At 42.7% G+C, this 16,200-nt stretch overlaps 1 protein-coding gene across 2 annotated transcripts; it reads left to right on the forward strand.

Annotated features, from left to right (window-relative positions):
* Positions 1 to 214: 214 nt before the first annotated feature.
* Positions 215 to 15,683, forward strand: LOC134631296 (DNA-binding protein RFX7). 2 transcript variants are annotated; one of them, XM_063479489.1, is made up of 10 exons: positions 215 to 738; positions 3,183 to 3,216; positions 5,072 to 5,156; positions 5,544 to 5,583; positions 5,674 to 5,796; positions 5,888 to 6,004; positions 7,823 to 7,907; positions 8,000 to 8,207; positions 9,073 to 9,368; positions 9,461 to 15,683. In XM_063479489.1, the coding sequence occupies exons 1-10, from the start codon at positions 611 to 613 to the stop codon at positions 12,839 to 12,841; spliced, it is 4,497 nt and encodes a 1,498-aa protein (XP_063335559.1). In that variant the 5' UTR covers positions 215 to 610; the 3' UTR covers positions 12,842 to 15,683. The 2 variants fall into 2 exon arrangements, with proteins under 2 accessions (XP_063335559.1, XP_063335560.1); XM_063479490.1 differs by lacking the exon at positions 5,544 to 5,583 and having other exon boundaries at positions 5,072 to 5,157.
* The last annotated feature ends 517 nt before the right edge of the window (positions 15,684 to 16,200 follow it).

Below are 16,200 nucleotides of genomic sequence, written 5' to 3' on the forward strand. Positions count from 1 at the left end.
AGCACTTTGGATCAGCTTCTGTTGTTTAAATGTGCTACAGGCTGTAAATAAAGTTGACATGACAGTCAAAACAAAAAGGTTCATTAAAAAAATTTTTATTTAACACAATTCAGTGAGCTATGTATGAACTTGAAGGATAAAAACCAGCGCCGGTATCGATATTATCGATATTTAGATTGAACGCTTGCTATGAGCTTCAGGACATAAACTATTCTATTTTAAGGCAGATCCGCGCATATGAGACATGCCAAACATCGGGATTTTATTTTCACCCTAAAAAAACCCTCTCTACTTCCGGTCTGGCGCTGCAGCTCGCGTGCGTCTTGACGCAAGCAGCTCCGTCTGTAGCTGCTGCTGGCTGCTGCAGGCGTGCAATTTGCGGCAGCGGAGATACCCCTGCGATATGCCTTTTGTATTCCCGGGTGTTTTTTGGGGGGTTTTGTTTTGTGCTTCGCGAGGGTCAGATCACAGTGTTTGTAGCCATGCTCTGTGGTGGATTCAGCGGGCTGTCCTAGCTGACTGAGCCGCTCCAGCAGCGGTGGGTCCGGTGCAGTGCACAGCCGGGGATGAGGCCTACTTGTTAAAGCTCCCCCACCACCCCTCCATCGTGATGGCTGATGATCAACAACAACCTGGTCAGAAGCCTGCCTCGGGATTAGGCTCTCTTCCAGCGCTGGTGCCAGGACTCCAGGGGCCCGAGGCTAACGCGTTACAGTTCAAAATAAAGAATTCAATTTGGTAAGGATGGAAGCGATCCACAAGCGGCCACACTGTCCTTTTCGCTAGCCGTAGCCTTGTAATTAGCGTATGTGACTGTGGAGTGGCAAGGAGGCAGTGTGCTGCACAAAAAGCTGCCCGAAAAACAACACGGCTGCTGCCGTGCTAAATATTTCAGAGAAACACGACGGCACCGCGCCGCGCCGCTCCGTCTGGTTCCTGTTTGTGCGCTAACGACACGGTAACGTCGGGTTACCTACAACAGGGGTAGCTATGGTCATTAGCATCGAGCCATAGGAGGCCATGTTATAATAGATGACACCGACTCCACCGGCGGTGCTGATGCTCGGGATGACAGGTGTCAAAGCAGGCAGCTCCACACGTCCAGCCTCGCTCTGATTTAATGCTCCTAATGAGAGGGCTGCATCATGTGGGGGAATAACGTGTGTTTATAAATAGAAATGCTCCTTCTGAAAAACCAGTACGTTATTTTGTGCACTGTGGCTTTGGAAATTACTCACCAGTTTCTGTCCCTCCTCCCTCCCTTACCTCATCATTACTCTACAGCAAATTAAGTTTATGTTAAATACAAGAAAAAAAGAGATCAATGGCCACACGGGCTCATTTCCAGCAGAAAACAATTTAAAAAAAAAAAAGGAAGCCAGAGATGTAAACAGCATCTGTGCGTAGATAAGAGGCAGAAGCGCGTGAGTGATAAAGTAAAGATCACTCATGAAGACCACAAGGAAAAAGAAGCACTTCGCAAATTTAAAAGCACTGGGATTAAAATTAACCAGATGCACGTTTGCTGCTATTATCGTGTCTGCTCAGATGATATGCCATACTACACTGAGGCTTTTTAATTTAAAAAAAGTTGAAGTAGTCATTACACACACATTAACCAGCAGTGACAAGCTGCAAACGTGCTTTCTGGTGTGTTTAGTTTTCTGGGGTTTCATATGAAAAGGTGAAACTTTTCATTTACATAAATATTCAGCTCATCTTCCTTTGATACACCTGCTTTGATTAGCCTTGTGATATTTCTAGTGATGAGTCTCTAAACTGAAACCGGCCACCGTGTTATTTGCGTCGGCATTATGGTATGGACGAGCACGTGCTGCATAAAATGTGATTAGTGAAGGCCTAATTTTACACGTTGTTGCACACGCTACTGAGGCTTCAGCAATGTTAATCGCATCGGAATTTTCCCTGTTATTATGAGTCCGGTATGGCATGGAAGCCTTACTGTGTAGTAACACCAGACTCAAAATATGCTGCATTTTTTTTTAATTGCAAAGAAACAAAAAAACAAACAAAAAAACAGTTGTGTAACTCTGTGTAAATCTGCTCGTGATAACCCTAAAATGATGATAAAATGTCACTGAGCGTTTTGCTGAGAGTAGCAAGTAAATGAGGACACCTGTGGCAGATTCACATTGGTTGGGTGTGATTCAAAAACCCACATTGCGATCTCCATAGATGTTTAAATCTGGCCATGAGGCATAAAAAGCTAGTGGGTTCCAGCCAAGTTGGAAATTAACAAGAATTTTTCCCAGATTTGGTCATTCAGAAAAATTCTGTGACAGTCTAAGAAGAGCTTTGTTCACTAGGCACTAGTTGTTACTCACAGTCTGGCTTACATCAGCCGTACAGTAAGGCACTGGTGCTGATATATTGGATGCCAGCTTTCTGCAGCGTGGAGACACGATGCAAAAAACTTACACAGATGATATTTCAGCATGATAGTGACCCGAAGCATACAGAAGACACAGAGGCTTTAGTACAGGTGTTCATAGACAACCCCACCAAAACCTGGAACTCAGTCCCTTACTTAAGCGGTCCCCAACCTTTTTTGCTCCACGGACCGGTTTATGTCCAACAATATTTTCACGGACCGGCCTTTAAGGTGTCGCGGATAAATACAACAAAATAAAACCAGTACCGGTACCAAAAGAAGAAGATTTTATCATAACACACGGGAAAAGACCCAGGGAAACCAGGGTAACGATAAAAACAATTAAAAAAATAATGCTAAAAGCCGATAAAAACCCTGAAAACCATAAATTTCACACCTGAGCCTCAACTCTCGCGGCCCGGTACCAAACGACTCATGGACCGGTACCGGTCTGTGGACCTGGGGTTGGGGACCGCTGCCTTAGTTCATCTTGAGAGAGCGACCTAGAGAGAATCTGCCAGAGAGAGGACTCAAACATGTCATTTTTTTTACAGATTTAATATGTTCATAAATCTCCTAAAACATGTTCTCACCTTATCAAAGATGCCCTCAAAGTATATCAGCGAATTATAAAATATGTCGTATTGAATGACGTACAAAAATAATGTAACCCGGAAGGGAGATTTTTTTTTTTTATTTGCTGAAATGTTGACAAAATCTTGCATGCATCCATGACATTTTATTTCTTATTTATTCACTTTCTTGAATTTTTATCTCTTTCTCATTGTAGCAAATCTGTACAATCAAAAGTGGACAGCATATTGGTGAGTAAATACTGTTTAATCTGCAATCCCCTCATTATCAGAGTCATGTGTTAATGTTTGTTGTTGCGTTCGGAGAACAGTTGTGCAATGAATGTTTCATTAAATCATATAAATGATTAAATATGTTTCATGCTTGATGAAGCAGAGTAGACAAAGCCAACCCCACAAAGCTTAAATTTGATTAATATTTACATGCAGAAATCTTAATGCTATATTGTGTTTTTTCTTTTTTTTTTAGTAACACATATAACACATTAAATGTTATGTTCATGAATGCCTTTTTTTGCACTGTGCAAAGCAAATGATAAAAGTGTTTCCAATGTTTATATAGATATATGAAGATTTTTGTATTTTGGTTTCAGCTGGTTATTCATGCACAGTTTTAGATTATTCTCAAACTGTAGACGCTGCGTCTCCCTCTGTCTCGCCGCCGTACGCAGCTGCAAAGCCGTGTCAGTGACATCAAAGCGACGTGATAAAGCTTTTGTCTATTTTTTGTCGTCAATAAAGCAGACAGAGCCTGGATTTTAATTTCAACACGTCTGTCTGGTGTTAGGCAGATGTTTTTGTTTTTGCTGTTTTTTGGGCTTTATTCAATTTTTGTCTCGATTAAAAAAAAAAATCTATTCTTTGACTCCTCTGATGCTTCCACATAAAACAGTAAATAAACATCTAAAAGGGCTGCTTTTTCAGAAGGCACTGAGATGTGTTTATATTAATAACTTTGTTTGATAGGGTTACTATCGGCATATCATAATGTGCACAGAATTTCTATGTCAAAGGTACCAAATTGTATATTCTGTTATTAATAAGATAGTAATAAGATACATAGATGATATTGTCATTTTAGAATCAGATAAAATGTATATGTTTCTTTTTTTTTGTCGGTGACAAATGTTTGCCACTAACATCCACTGTTGTCATGCAAAAATGGTAAAACTAGATGCCTTAAACTATGTAGAAAAATTTATTAAACAGGTGACACATTGAAGTGTTTTTTCCTGCAGAGTGAGCTTTTTTGGGAGGGCTGTGCACAATCAGTCCTCAAAGATTAGTGGTGCTCAGTCTGTTTTGCCTTGCATTTGTTTTCTGACCTCTTTGATTAGCAAATTTTATGCTTGAGTAAATGAAGCTCAGATTAATAACACTTAGTAGAAGCAAAGTTTTATTCCAGTGTTGTTTTGTTGTAGTTTTTTCTTTGGCTCTGGCTAAAATCTCTTTGCCGGTTGCCAAAAGTTTCTCTATGCAGTAAAAAGCTTGTGTACAGCATGCATCAGAATAATAACTTTAGAGAGAAAAGCACTGAGAGAAATTTCCACCAGTATAATCTGCATTTGCAGTTGTTTTTGATGCAAGTGTTTTAAGAAATACATAGGCGTGATGTGATTTTGATCATCAGATCAGACTTAAAAACCAAAAAGAAGTTCAGGAAGTTTAAAAAGGGAAGAGTTAGGTTTCAGCCAGTGGCCAGCAGGTCAGGACCTGTGCGGGTAATTCACTCAGGGCTTGTAGCAGTGACGTGTAGTAAATAGCGCCTTCGTTCACTGCTTATTGGCTGACAGCTCTCACCTCGTTCATTTAAGTATTGGTTCCCCTAGCAACAAAGAGGCAAATACAAAAGGAAGAGGTGAGATGAATCCATTCTTAGAAACCAGATGAAAAGCACTTAAGTTGGGATCAATAATAAAATTCTTGCATGCAATTGTAATTCCAGAGTCCGTGTTTGTTTGAGTTGGTGCTGAATTATGAACCAGATTTTAAACCATCAGCCTGACCACAGCCTTTGTCAGCACGTGTGTTAAAGTCTTCAGACATATTAATTTTTTTCTCCTCTGTGATGTTTTTATTTTTACAGCAAGATGTTGAGAAGTTTACAGACATCGAAAAGCTCTACCTCTACCTTAAGTTGCCTTCTGGTCCCAGCAGTGGCAATGATAAAAGGTATGTCACAGGCGAGCACTTAAACTAAGTTTTCCACTTTGCTCTCTGGCTTTTTTTTTTTCCTCTCTCACACACGCACACACACAGACGCACACACAAATACATGCTTTGTTGTGGCTCTCATTACATTATCGGCACTGTCTCATTGCTTGTCAAAAATCCACTGGCTGCTACACAGACACAGGTTAGGCTGATAGACGCTAGAGGGGCATCGAATTTGAATTTAAGTCACTGTTGAGGGGTTTTTTCTTTTTCTTCTTAAAACAACATTTCAGCTGTATGATTGAACCACTGAAATCTGTAGACTTTTGCTATACCTAGCTGTCTGTGTTTCATTTGTTTCCCCATATCTATTCATCACCCCAACCCCCAAATTCTGCCCATTTGGACTGAGAATGAGAGGGGGTCCTCCACTCCTGGATTATGGTATTAAAGTTTCTGTATTAACAAGAAATGATGCACCGCAGTCGAGGGTACTGCCTCACCAAATGTCTTTTTCTTATGCACCACTTTCAGTGATCAGAGTTCCATGTCGTCAAGCCGTACTCAACAGATGTATGCATTCAACTGGATACGCAATCACCTAGAAGAGCACCCAGAGACTTCCCTCCCAAAGCAAGAGGTGTATGATGAATACAAGTAAGTGGATAACCTTGCAGAAGACGTGCGATCTGCTCTCAGACAGTTATAGTTTCGTCATAATCTCATGTGGGTTCTCTTCTCCTACAAGGAGCTATTGTGACAATCTCGGCTACAATCCACTGAGTGCAGCAGACTTTGGAAAGATCATGAAGAATGTCTTTCCTAACATGAAGGCACGTCGTCTGGGAATGAGAGGCAAATCCAAATATCCTTAAACAAAGTGTTACCCTGGTTGTATTTCTTTCTTTTTTTCTTTCTTCGTTTTTTTTTTCAACACGAGTGATTCTTTTAGGTGATTGCATGTGTGCAGTTGGGCTTGTATGGATGCTGAGCAGGCAGATCATTAATGTTTGCTTGCAGAGATCTTAGGCAATTCATCTCAACATGATACTACTAGCTGGGCTTTAAAAAAGCTTTTTATAAATATATTAAAACCTCAAAATTCCACACAGGATAGAGTCAAGAGAGGAGTTGCGCCATTAGTTATCATTGCTTGGCTTCTGTGAATTTAAGTTCCAGAGTGCATGTAACTTAGTTTGCCATTTATTTGCTACAGTCCCTTTTTTATGGACAGGCTTACCTGAGCTCAGACCCTATGGCCAGACAACATAAGGGGATTACAAAGCTTCAGAGGGAAAGAAATTTCAAGGGAAAAAAGTAAAGTTCTCGGCTTTACATGCCAAGAAAGACTCAAACTGGGTGTTTGTCATGCCCAGTTTGAGTCTTTTTTCATGTTCTCATGCTGCCCCAAAAGAGGAAGCTTCAAAGCTGCTCCTTTATTTCTTAAAAAAATTTAAAAAAGAAAGAAAGAAAGAAAAAAGTTAAACAGTCTTGGGGCATCTTTCTTTATATTTTGCTAGGAAAATGGGAAATAGGCGCAGGGATTTACTGAAACATGCGAACATAAATGTCAATACAGTAGACAAGGCAACATAGAGTTAGTACAATTCTAAAAAGCTTCAAAGTCAATATTTGGTGTGAAAACCTTTATTCTTCAAAATACCTGAGCTCTCTTAGTGTGCTTTCACACCTGTGGTGTTTAGCCAGTTTTTAGTTTAGCCAAAATAGTTTTCAATCTTGGTGTGGTTTGCTTGTGCACGTGTGAACATGGTCGGGGGTCTCAGTCCACTTCCAAGCGAGCGGTTCATTTATGGTGTGAACGTGATCCGAGCCAACTAGCAGGTGCATGCAGCAAGTTTGAGCTGAACATCTTTTCTTGACTTCTGGGATGCAGCATGGTAACCTAGATGTGCAGAGTGCATAAGTAGTCAGTATGGGCTAGCAGCTTGTTGTAAAGTGAATGTAAATTCTCCATGTTATCTCTACTAGGCCAAAACACAGCACCTTCTTCTTGTATTTGCTTGTGTTGCTCACACCCCAGACGCGTCTGAGCAGTAAGCAGACTAAATGTTCTCATGTGGTTTGTGGTGATGCATTTTGGTTCACTTGGAGTTTGCTTGGAGTGTTTGCTGTGTGAAAAGAAACCAAACCAAGGGAAAAGATACAAGTTTGCGAGTCCAGTGCCCTCAGATATTTTTAAAGACACACTGCACACCACGCTGAGAAGCCACGTTTTCAACTATTATCTCTTTGGGAATCAGCTTGTTAGTGTAAAAATATTTTTTGCCTGTTAAACTGTGTTAACACTTGCTCACCCCTTGAACTAAGTGCCTTTTTAGTGCTTGAATGATTCATAGTTTAGTGTGAAGTGGCTTAAGAAATGAAACAACATTCCCCTGAAAATGGTAAAAAAAAGAAAAAACAGCAAATATCCAGAGAAAAGCTTTGAAATACCTTCATAAAGCCTGGAGAACTATTTTTTCAAAATTCCAAGAGAGTCTGGCTACAGAAGTAGAAAGGTAGTAGCAGGGAATCCTTGGCTCACAGATGAAAGGCTGATGTCTGGCCTTAGATGGTGTCATATTTTTAGGGCAGAATTTCAAAAAACGTACAAATATCGGCATGTTATAACCATTTAGGTTTGCACACTCTTCATGCTTTAGAAACCTTAACTCCTTCGCACATACTGTTATAGCGGGTTAAGGAAGAAAGCTTTTGTTCACATGCCATCCCTACCCAACCTGGATCTTCAGAAGTCTGGTGATGGGGTAAGATTGCCTGCAAAAAACCAATCCATATAGTTAGACTTGAAAAGTTTGTTCGACGCTCACCTCCCTGCTGCTCTGCTCTGTCTCACTAGTGTGAACTGATGGAGCCAACAGGCCAGTCTCCGAGTGCTGAAGATGAAATGAGGTCTGCAGCTTGTGGATTAGTGTGTGAGTGGGCTCAAAAGGTCCTGAGCCGTCAGTTTGACAACGTGGAGGACCTGGCTCGTTTTCTGCTTAATAGCCACTACATCGGTACTAAGTCCATGGCTGCACTCACTGTTATGACCGGAACACCCACAGGTAAAGGCGTCCTATTGATCTGTTGCCATGTTTGTTTCATTGTTGTCTCGTGTGCATGTAAGTTTGAAGTTCATTAGGTACTGTAGTACATCTTAAACATTGTGTTTTTTCACTTGAGATATACAAGCTTGGAAGGCATAAAGCCACCGTCTGTCAAAAAATATAATTTGCTGTTTGTTATTCTTTCTCTACATATTTCCATCTCACTGATTCAAGAGTGTTTTCTAAGTGTGGTCCTAATTTTTTGCAAATGCAAATCAAAAGTCCTGTTTCAGAAATGACCGTCAGTCACAAATTGCAAATAAATGTACGGCTTCTGCCACGCTGATGCTTGAACTGCAAGCGACAAAGCAGAAATACTAAAATGAAAAACTGACTTCATGTTTAAAGTGAAGCTACAGCGTGCATAATGCAAATCTTTCTAAAACTAACCTGTCACTTAAAATAGCGATTGTACATACTCTAGGAGTGCACCAAGTTATTGTCCAACAATCGGTTTTAGCCAGCATTGGCCAGTATCAGTCTTGTTAACCAGTATTGGCATATCTACACAAGAAAGTGTATTTACTGATGTTAGCTGATGTTTATGCAAAGCGCTTCGACTTGAAGTAATTTACACCAATCAGTAGCCCTCTTGACACCTCTCAAGGCCTTATTTAGGTAGTTATTTTTTAAGCATTAGCTAAATTAACCGTCCCCATGATGTCTGTGTGCTGTAAAATGTTTGTTAGGCTACACATAGTACATGTTTGTTGAATTTTAACTATCCAGAACTGCAGACAGCTCATGCCTCAGCAGAGATGTTTAACAAGACAAGAACACTACCAACGATCTACCGCTCTTTTCCTCTCGTATGTCTTGATAGGAATGAAGACACCAACTCCAGCTTCTGCGTTTGTGCCGACAGCGGAGTCTAACTCATTCCAGCCCCAGGTGAAGACCCTGCCCTCGCCTTCTGTTGATGCAAAGCAGCAACTGCAACGCAAGATCCAGAAGAAGCAGCAGGAGCAGAAGCTTCACTCACCCCTGCCCACTGAGACCCAGGTCAAGAGAACAGAGGCCAGTACCCCGGGCCCCACGATCCCCTGTGGCAGCCCTGCTCTGCTCTCCCCTCAGCCTACCATAGGCATCGTAGTAGCAGCTGTCCCTAGCCCAGTGACGGTACGTGACTGAGTTTTCTATTTAATTATTATCTGACAAGTTGTGGATCATTTTGCCTAAAATGTGCTGTTATGTTCTCATTGTTTTCCCAGGTACAGAGAAGCAGGCAATTGATGACCTCACCCAGTCCCGTAGGGACAGCCGAAGGAAAAGTGTTGCCTGTGAACTTTCAAGTGGTCACTCAGTCTCTCAAACAGTCCCCCAAAACTCCTCAGAATATCTCAGCTAGTCCTGTAGGTGACCGGCTGGCACGACACAGTACACGGTACGCCCAAATCCTGCCTAAGCCCTCTGCCACCAGTGCCATCACGCTGCGTTCACCCCCCACGTTGCTTATCACCAACAGCCCAATAAAAACTGTGATGCCCACTCCCCACGTCAGCTCAGTGAACGTGGTGAAGATGACAGCCATCGCTCTCGCTCCCAGCAGCAGCAGTAGTAGTAACAGCAGCAGCACTTCTGTGCGACCAGCCTCAGCTGGCGTGAGCACCACCGCTGCTTTGGAGGAATCCCAGCAGTTACAAAGTGGGAGTTGTGCTGCCCCCCAGTCTCCTGCAGTCAGACCTAGTGCTCCTGTCTCTACTCCCACCCCCTCTGCTGACGCCAAAGTGGTGTCTGAAGCCGGAAATGACAATAACTCTGCCTCTGGCACGGAGAAAACTGCTGTAGGAGCCAAAGAGGAGAGAGTGGCAAAGTTCAGGGCTGCTAGTGAGCCAAGTTTCCTTGTTAAATGTTCTCCAGGACCAGACAAAGGGGCAAGGATAAAAAATGACCCCACATCTTCTCCTACTTCTGTAGCTGCAGCTGGGACTCAGGACAGCAATAACAGTAACTGCCATGACAGTACTTTGTACTTGACTGTTGATAATCAGAACTCCAGTGTCAACGCATCATCTAGCGGCTCCTCTGCTGTTACCCCAACATCAAAGGATCCCTGCGCAGACGCCAAGAGCCCCAGGAAGCGCACAGGCGGGGAATCCCATGCAATTCCAGTGAAGAGGGTGTTTATATCCCAGCAGCCGCTAGCTCTAGTTGACAATCCCAAACCCGGAGTCAGCGCTGCAGTGAAGAGGATCCCCAGACCAGGAACCCCTGCTAGACCAGAGAGTGCCCCCTGCAAAGTGAAACACACTTCTATAGGGCCCACACAGATCCTTGCACTCTCTGACTCACCCATCACACACACTGAGAGCACCCAGACTGTTGTCAAACACCAAGACCTGGTGGTGAAACACGAAGACCCTTCTGTCAGCCCCGATACCAGCACTGGGGCAGCGGGAAATAACACGACCGATCAGGCGCTGCTGCAGCAGATCACTGGGGATCCTTGTGCCATACAAGCCAACTCAGGACCACACGAAGCCTCTGTGATGAGTGAGTTAAAGAGCACAATATGGGAGGAAGGGCACCTTGATGAGCTTCGCAAGCAGGCGTTTGCCCAGCAGATACCAGCAGAACACAAACAAGCCCCTGCTGACCAACTTTCCATTATAGCCCAACCCTCTGAAGCCTCGGGCCAGCTCACCCTCACACAGGAAATGGTTGATTTTGCAGGTTCTCAGACCAACATGGACTATTTCCCATTCAATGATGATGACATGACCCAAGACAGCATTGTGGAGGAGCTAGTCCAAATGGAGGAGCAGATGAAGCTGAAGGGTCTGTTCGGTAACTGTGTGGACGTCTCCCTGCAAGGTCAGTCAGCCAACAGTCAAGGCTCTATCCTCAGCACTCACCAGGCCACTACTACCTTCTACCCGTCTGCCCACAGCAGTACCACTCCAGTCCAAACCCCCACGCCGACACCAACCCCGACACCCACCCCTACCTCTGAAATGACGCTCGCTCACAGCCTGACGAGGGAGAGCCCTTGCTCCCGTATGGCTCCCATAACCCCTGTGGATGGAGCCATGGGTCGTCACACCCCTATCAGCACACCACTGTCCAACTGCAGCAGCAGCGTCCCCCCGAGCCCCGTGGAGTGCAGGAACCCTTTTGCTTTTACTCCCATTAACTCGAGCATTACAGGTTACCATGACGCCAGTATTGTCTCCAGCAGCCCTGTCAAGCCCATGCAAAGACCCATGGCAACCCACCCTGACAAGGCCAAGCTGGAGTGGATCAACAACCGCTACAACAGCAACTCTTCAGGTCCTTTGTCGAACCATAGCATTGGCATTCTGCCCAGCTACCAAGACCTGGTGGACGATCAGTTTCGTAAGCCACATGCATTTGCAATTCCTGGCCAGTCATTTCAGTCTCAGTCAAGACAGGATTCTGCTCACTTTGGCCGTTTGACCCCAATCTCTCCAGTTCAGCAGCAGCAGCCGCAGCTGCAGCAGCAACAGCAACAGCCGCAGCAGCAACAACAGCAGCAAATGGTAACAACTCCTACAAAACAAGAGAGTTTTGCTGTGCCGGCACCGTTAGATAGCAAGGCCTCATCCTCGTCTGCATCTAGTACTTTCCGTTGCCGCAGTGTTAGCCCAGCAGTGCGCCAGAGAAACTTCAGTGGCAACACTGGCCCCGCGACCACCACCACAAGTACCACCACGACAACGCGCGCTGTGGTTTCACCTTTTAACTCCCCCATCACCTCCGAGGTTCTCAGCATCCTATCGAACAGCCAGACTGTCACCTCTGTCCACAGCATGGTCCAGCGTAGCCAGTCTGTACCTCTGAACATCATGATGCAGAGTGAGATGCTGCCCGTGCAGGGTCAGAGCAACACGGCCAAAATCACGAATGTTCTCCTCAGCAAGATGGAAGCGGACGGGGATGATTCTGTCCGCGGTCTAGGCATAAACAACCTCCCCTCTAACTACACGGCCCGTATGAACCTCACACAGATCCTGGAGACCACCCCTGGCTTTGCTGCAGGGACTGCTCATCAGACTCAGCTGCCTGTCAGCTCCAGTCCTGCTGCCTTTGAGCTCCAGCAGCACGGCTACCTCACCACCGGAAGTGGAGAGCAGGGAGGTTTCTCTACTGGGGACAGCCAAGCACAAGTGGGCTCTGGTGAACAAGACCAGCAACAGCAGCAGCTGCAGGAGAATCCAGTGCAAACACAGCCACAGCTGCTCCTCCAGAGCACACAGCAGCAGGAGGTGGAGGATGAACAGCAACAGCTGGATTTCAACAACACTGTCAAGGACTTGCTGGGGGATGATGGCCTCAACCCCAGTTCCCAGTTGGTAGGTCAGGTAGCTTCGGAGCTCAACGCCGTGGCGTCCGACTTCTCAAACGACATCAGACTGACCTCAGATCTGTCCAGTAGCATCACTGACCTTAACACGTTGGACACCAACTTACTGTTTGATCCCAATCAACAGCAGGAACAATATGAAGACTCAACACTGGAAGAACTGAAGAACGACCCGCTTTTTCAGCAGATATGCAGTGATACTGTGAACTCTGGTTTTGACTGGCTAGAAAGCAAAGACCAGCCTACTACAGTAGAGATGCTAGGTTAATGTTATCTTTTATTCTGTAAGACTTCTGTTCTCTGTTGTTTGGTTTTGTGCATATGTAGTAAATCTGTTTTTAAACTCTAGTTTGTTGGGGTTTGTCTGGACTTTGCCATTTGTTCTGTTCAAAGTGCCAGGCGTACCAGAAAATCTCTCCTACACGCGATGTTTAATTGATCCCTTCCCCTTTTTTGGCATTTGTCACCCAGAGTTTCAGTGTCGAACCACTTTTCTCCCTCATCTGAGTTCTCTCGGTGGCCGCGTGCACTTACTTAAGAACGTTAGGAGAAGGGTAATCTTCAATAATGCAATATTTGTATTTGATGAACAATTAAGGAAGAGAGATGGGTAGGAAATTTGGCACAAGAGACTTCACCAAAAAAAAAAACCAACATATGCTTTTGCAGTTCAAATTCAACCAAATGGAGACGATATTGTAGTATATGCACATGTTAGTTGTAGTACATTTGCCTGCCATATCTGAATATTTAAAAGGGTAGCCTCTTAAGCTGCCGGGTGCTGAATTTATGACATGATCTTTATCATATACCAAATCAGTGGAAAAACTGATTCACATCTGAGCATTGTCCGAGAGTGAAATTTTCTTAAGCCTATACTTCTTGTACTGTTTATTATCTTATAAAGGGAGTAGATGAATCTGTAGTGAGAAGATGGGGATTCAGGCCACTTTGTGGACGATACATTGAAAGGAATCAACAACTGGCTGCCTTATTTCCAAAGTCCAAGGCCTTACGCCATCTTTAGAGAGACTGTATATAGTATAATGTTAAGATATCTTCAGAACCATCCAGAGCTTCATCATATCAAGGCAGCTGTTACTCTGATATTTTCAATACTACTTCTTATTGTTTTTGTTCCGCAGTGTTTCAGTATAGATATGTATTGTATAGGCTAACGACTACACTGTGTGTGCCCTTATCGTTAAAGAATTTAGAGGAATTTGATATGCCGTCATTTCACGATACCATGGCAGGCGCACTCACAGTCATGAGGTTGTTTTTATTTTAATGGGGGGGTTTTGGCATGCTATACGCCCAGCTTGGATAAGAATATCAATGGTATGGAGAAGGCTCATTTACAAGGGAGGATGGAGGCTGAAGTGTGTTCTGATGTCATCTTGAGATCAAGAGGAAATTGCATTATTATGTTTGTGGAGATCCAGCCTTATGTCCATACCAAAGATGCTCTGTTTGAAAATCATAAGAGATTATTACACGTAGAAACACTCCTTGTAAACATTAACAACAACGGGGAGCGGGCAGCCTCAGAGATATAAAAGAGCTCTATTGCATTCGCAGAAAAGGATTAAGTTAGATAAATCTTATGTACAGTATGTATATTTGTGAAATGGTCACTGTCCTATGTTTTATAGGTAACCATGGACCTGAAAGCATGTTGAAACCATCACTGCTAGCCAGGTAGGCTAAGTGATACAGTAGGATGCTTGCTTGAGTTTTTTGGCTATTGTCAATGTTGTATAAGTCATGTTTAAGCTCCATCTGTAAATAGGATAGATACATAGAGATTTGATGTATCAAGACACTATATTATGGCCATTATTCTAGCTAAGTATGTGCCATTTAAAAGAGGAAAAAAAAGCAGATTTATAGTCAGCAAGATACTGTATGTTGTGTGTTACATTTCTGGCTCAGTGTGTCGTAAAAGTAATGCTGTCTGGTCTCGCTTGCTGATTATGTTTTTTTCATTAGTTTTATTTTTTTGTTCTATTCAAAGGTCTCTGCAGTTGCAGAAGTGATGTGTGCTTTGAGCAGGATCAATAGCATGGTATATTGAGAAAAAAAAAGTTGTGATACTGTTAGCTGGTTGCAAACATCTCTGTGACAGACATTGTGCTCAAAGTCTTACAGCAGACACTGGAAAAAAAACAAAAACGAAAAAAAGCGATTACTCACGTTTCAACAAACTTTGGAGGTTCACGTTATTGCACTAAATTTTTATGACACATGGCTTTGCCACATCTTTATGGACAAATGTAATGATGGATGCCCGCAAAAAAAAGAGAAAAAATGAAAAAAAAAAACAATTTTTTACAACAAAACGAGTAAGGAAGTTTCAGTGAATTGTCAGAAAATGACTAATTGTCTTGTAGCAAAATGTGCATTAATCTCAGTGAGATACACATTTCTTACTCATTCTCTTACATGAGAATATAAAGCATTGAGGGGAAAAAAAAGTTAAATAACCTTTTAAAACCTACATGCTCATTATGTTGATAAATGATTGTACGCACGCATGTGTGATTACTTCTGTTGTACGTTGTATTCTTGGTAACCACTGTCTTCTGTGATTTGGGCAGGTTCTGTTAACCAGACTGGCAGTGCTAGTTTCATGAGTTACATTATTTTCATTGTGTGCTGTTTACTAAGTTAATGTTCTTCTGTATGTTATGTTGACTGTTTTCTGACAATTTTACATATTTTTTTTTTGTTTGTTTGTATTTTGTTTTTGCAAAATGCATTTTGTGAAGAGTATTTTACTTTAACATTTTCTCTTAGTTTTTTTCTTTAACAATATGGCACTGATATTTGAATTTGAATGAAGGAAATGCACCTCTTTATGAGTTCCGAAGCTCCATCAAGCAGTGATTCTTTACCTTTTACTGACCCAGACCCAACTCTGTCAGACTATCTTGTCCATTTCTACCAGTAGAAAAAAAAAACCCTCCTCTGTGGTGTTGTCTGGTGTTTCGCTTAATGTACAGTAGCTTGTTAATATTGCAATCGCGTTGTTTCTTTTTTCAATGGAAAGTACTCACTGGTGAGATTTTTAAAGTGGTTTTAAAAGCCAATAAACTTTTTTAAAGAAGGTTTTCTTGTGCACGTGTTTTAAGTGGTCATTCTTCTTCTTCTTTTGCTTCAGTTCACATTCAGTCATTTTATTTTTCCTACTGGGAAACTTGGTTTACAGGCATTCTCTCAAGAAATCATCCACAAGGAAAAACAAAAATGATACACAACCACAAAACATAAATCCACATCCAAAATTCACTAAATGTAAATAATAATAAATAATCCTCCAGTAAAAATAAACTAAAATTTCTTGGGGAAAAACCCCCACTGGTGTAAGGTAAGGTACAGATATCACATAAAATAACTGGCAGAAAATTCCAATTTTTTGAAACTAAAGTCTTTGCTATTTTTTTAAACAAGAAATTAAATGTTACATTTGCATCTCATTTTTAATTTGTATCATTTTTGCTACATGAACAAAGGACTTTTTGGTCCTAATACACCTAACTCGTGCTGTTCTGTAGTTACAGCATGAAGGAAGCAGTTTAAATTCTCTGTGCAGGGTTGGGTCTGGCTTTCCACAACCGGGGGGAC

This window comes from Pelmatolapia mariae, linkage group LG7, assembly GCF_036321145.2.
Source record: "Pelmatolapia mariae isolate MD_Pm_ZW linkage group LG7, Pm_UMD_F_2, whole genome shotgun sequence".
Lineage (NCBI taxonomy): Eukaryota > Metazoa > Chordata > Actinopteri > Cichliformes > Cichlidae > Pelmatolapia > Pelmatolapia mariae.

Bases quoted from the DNA above. Each gene is read 5' to 3' on its own strand.
- LOC134631296 (XM_063479489.1), top strand. From the start codon at position 611: ATGGCTGATGATCAACAACAACCTGGTCAGAAGCCTGCCTCGGGATTA. The intron at 5,584-5,673 runs GTATTAAAGTTT...CACCACTTTCAG, and splicing joins TCCTCCACTCCTGGATTATG to TGATCAGAGTTCCATGTCGT. The intron at 6,005-7,822 runs ATATCCTTAAAC...ACTCCTTCGCAC, and splicing joins GGAATGAGAGGCAAATCCAA to ATACTGTTATAGCGGGTTAA.